Consider the following 2823-nt stretch of genomic DNA (forward strand, 5'->3'; position numbering starts at 1 on the left):
GCACTGTTATATTTAACACATAGTAGTAATTGAAAGACAGGGTCATGCAATGAAAGGGGGAAAAAAACGTTTTAGCTCAAAGGCTTCCAAGACAAATCCAGGCTCTAAAAGCTTCTGAATTTCTCTAAGCTTTAGCTTTTTATCTATAATGTGGAGCTACCATCTCTTACCCTCCAAAGTGATTACGAAGAGCATAGCCATCAGACCAGATCTATCTGCATCTAATAGCATAGATGCAAAATAAATAACATCTATTGTTTGATGTCAATTGCATATAATTTCTAAAAATTAGATATAAATGTATCAGAAAATAAACTTTCAATGGTTAGGTTAGCACAGTTAGTAAGCTGAAACCACTCACCTTATGCATCCATATCCTTCCTTTCCGGATAATGTGTGTTAATCTATCAACACACACTCTGTGAAGTGGGAGGTAGAAACTAAGTTCCGTCTGTGGAAGTATAATTGATAGTCCATATGTGCTCCGATCCCCATTCCAGTTTCCATCAAAGATTAATGAAACAATAATCACTCCTTTTTCAGACAAGACAAAAAACTTTACATCTATAGCACCACTCTCTGCATTTCGAAGGATTTCTCCATTTAGAGTGTGGTTGGCAAGAAAAGTTATTTCTCCATCGCTGAGAAGTACCTGCTCTGTCTTTGGAGCCCAAATGTGCCTTACTCTAGGACCAAGAATATTGTCCCAGTAAGCAAAGGTAGCTGCTAATAAAGGGGATTCACCACTTAAAGCAATCTCTGTTTTGGCAACAGCTGGAGATGGCGGCGGGCAGAGAGTCGACATCACGGCATCCCAAGAATCACATTATCCAAATGCTCCTGAGATACCTAAACGATGACCCATAAAACCAGTGATTAGGTGCAGCAATTTCAGAGATATCCATCAAAACCCCAAATGATTTAGACATGTATGATTTTTCCTCTTAAGTCAAAGATTTACAAGATTGCTGTCTCCTACCAGGATAGAGATATTCAATTAGTATGGTAGGTGCACATTAAATGTTTGTTGATACGATGATAATTTTATGAGACACCGTAACTTGTCACTTACATTTATAACACGTAAGTGCTGAAATCCAAAATAACCCAGGCTTGAGCCTATAGTCTCAGCTACTAAGGAGGCTGAGGCAGGAGGATTACCTGAGTCCAGGAGTTTGAGGTTGCAGTGAGCTATGAGGATGTCAATGCACTCAAGCCTAGGCGACAAAGCAAGACCCTTTCGCAGAAAAAAAAAAAAATAAACAAAAAGAGAAATCCAAAATAATAATGAACTAAAAAAAGGGCCTCTTTGCATTCACATGAAATATTAACTACCAAAGCTCATAAAATAGATCCTCATTATTCCCAAATATCCAGTCTTTGTGCAATTCTAGTATGATTGGCTATTTGGTCCCTAATCCATAGCAACCAAAGAGGAGCAAAACAGAAGGGGCAGGCTCAGCTAGAGACCATGACACTTGCCATGGGTTGAACTGTATCCCCCCAAAAGATATGTTCAAATCCTAACCCCTGGTATATGTGAATGTCATCTTATTTGGAAATAGGTGTGATCAAGTTAAGATGGGGTCAGACTGGATTAGGGTGGGTACCAATCCAAGACTGGTGTGTTTATAAGGAGGGAGACTTGGAGACACACAGACACAAAGGGAAGACAGCTATGTGAAGATGAAAGGCAGAAATTAGAATGATGCAACTCCAAGTCAAGGAATGCCAAAGATTGCTGGTGACCATGAGAAGGAAGAGGCAAGGAACGAGTCTTCACTAGAGCCTTCAGAGGATCATTCCCCTACAGACACCTTGATTTCAGACTTCAAGCTTCTATACTGTGAGAGAATAAATTACTGTTATTTTAGGCCACCCAATTTGTGGTGCTTTGTTACAGTAATCCTAGAAAAACAATATAATACCTGATAAAAGAATTAGTTTAAAGCTGCTAAAACATAAAAAAAAAGAAGTACATAGGATTGCAAAAACACAACTCTGGAGCCGTAACAAAAAATGAGCAAACAGTCCTGTTATCCTCAACGAATTCACTCTTGGGGTATCAGGATAGTAAACCCCAATGTTAGTTTTAAAATGACACTGAAATATCAAGACAAAGATAAATACATTTAATACACTAATCGAGTGAGCAGTATAGCATTCTATCATCGAGAAAAAAGTTCTATACTAAATGGCTAAAATAAAAAAGCTTCACTTATTTAGAACACATAGAGAACAAAAGGGCTGAACAGGCCCTATTCAAGCTTCAAGGCTTTCTTTTTCTTTTCTTTTCTTCCTTCTCCTTCCTCCCTCCTTCACTCCCCCTCTCTTTTTCCTTCTTTCTGAGACAGAGTCTTGCTCTGTTGCCGAGGCTGGAGTGCAGTGACACGACCATAGCTCACTACAGCCTTGAACTGCTGGGCTCAAGCGATGGTCCTGCCTCAGCCTCCTGAGTAGCTGGGACTACAAGTATGAGCCAGCTCACCAGGCAGATTTTGTTTTAAAAAATAGGGGTCTCGCCATGTTGCCCAGGCAGGGCTGAAACTCCTGGGCTCAAGCAGTCCTCCTGACTCAGCCTCCCAAGTAGCTGAAGCCCTTCAATCTACTGAGAAAACAGACACAGAGAAAAGCAAACAAGCTTGTAGCCAAGCAGCCAAGCTAGAACCCAGGGCTCTTGGTCCCTTTGCATCTTAAGCCACACAAATGTATCACTCTAAGAAGGTACATTCTATGTGATATTAGTGTAAAACTAATGTCACAGTCTTGCATATACAGTCATGCACCACATAACAACATCTTGATCAACAGCAGACTGCATAT

General features: G+C 40.1%; 1 protein-coding gene across 1 annotated transcript in view; it reads right to left on the minus strand.

Moving 5' to 3' along the window:
• LOC105811986 (chromosome unknown open reading frame, human C9orf72) overlaps positions 1-805 on the minus strand; it is a 23748-nt gene extending 22943 nt beyond the window's left edge. Inside the window, exon 1 of the mRNA XM_012646319.1 lies at positions 362-805. Within this exon, the coding sequence (XP_012501773.1) occupies positions 362-805 (444 nt within the window). The remainder of the gene's footprint in view (positions 1-361) is intronic.
• Between the last annotated feature and the right edge of the window lie 2018 nt (positions 806-2823).

The sequence above is a fragment of the Propithecus coquereli genome, unplaced genomic scaffold, assembly GCF_000956105.1.
Source record: "Propithecus coquereli isolate 6110/MARCELLA unplaced genomic scaffold, Pcoq_1.0 Scaffold106, whole genome shotgun sequence".
NCBI lineage: Eukaryota > Metazoa > Chordata > Mammalia > Primates > Indriidae > Propithecus > Propithecus coquereli.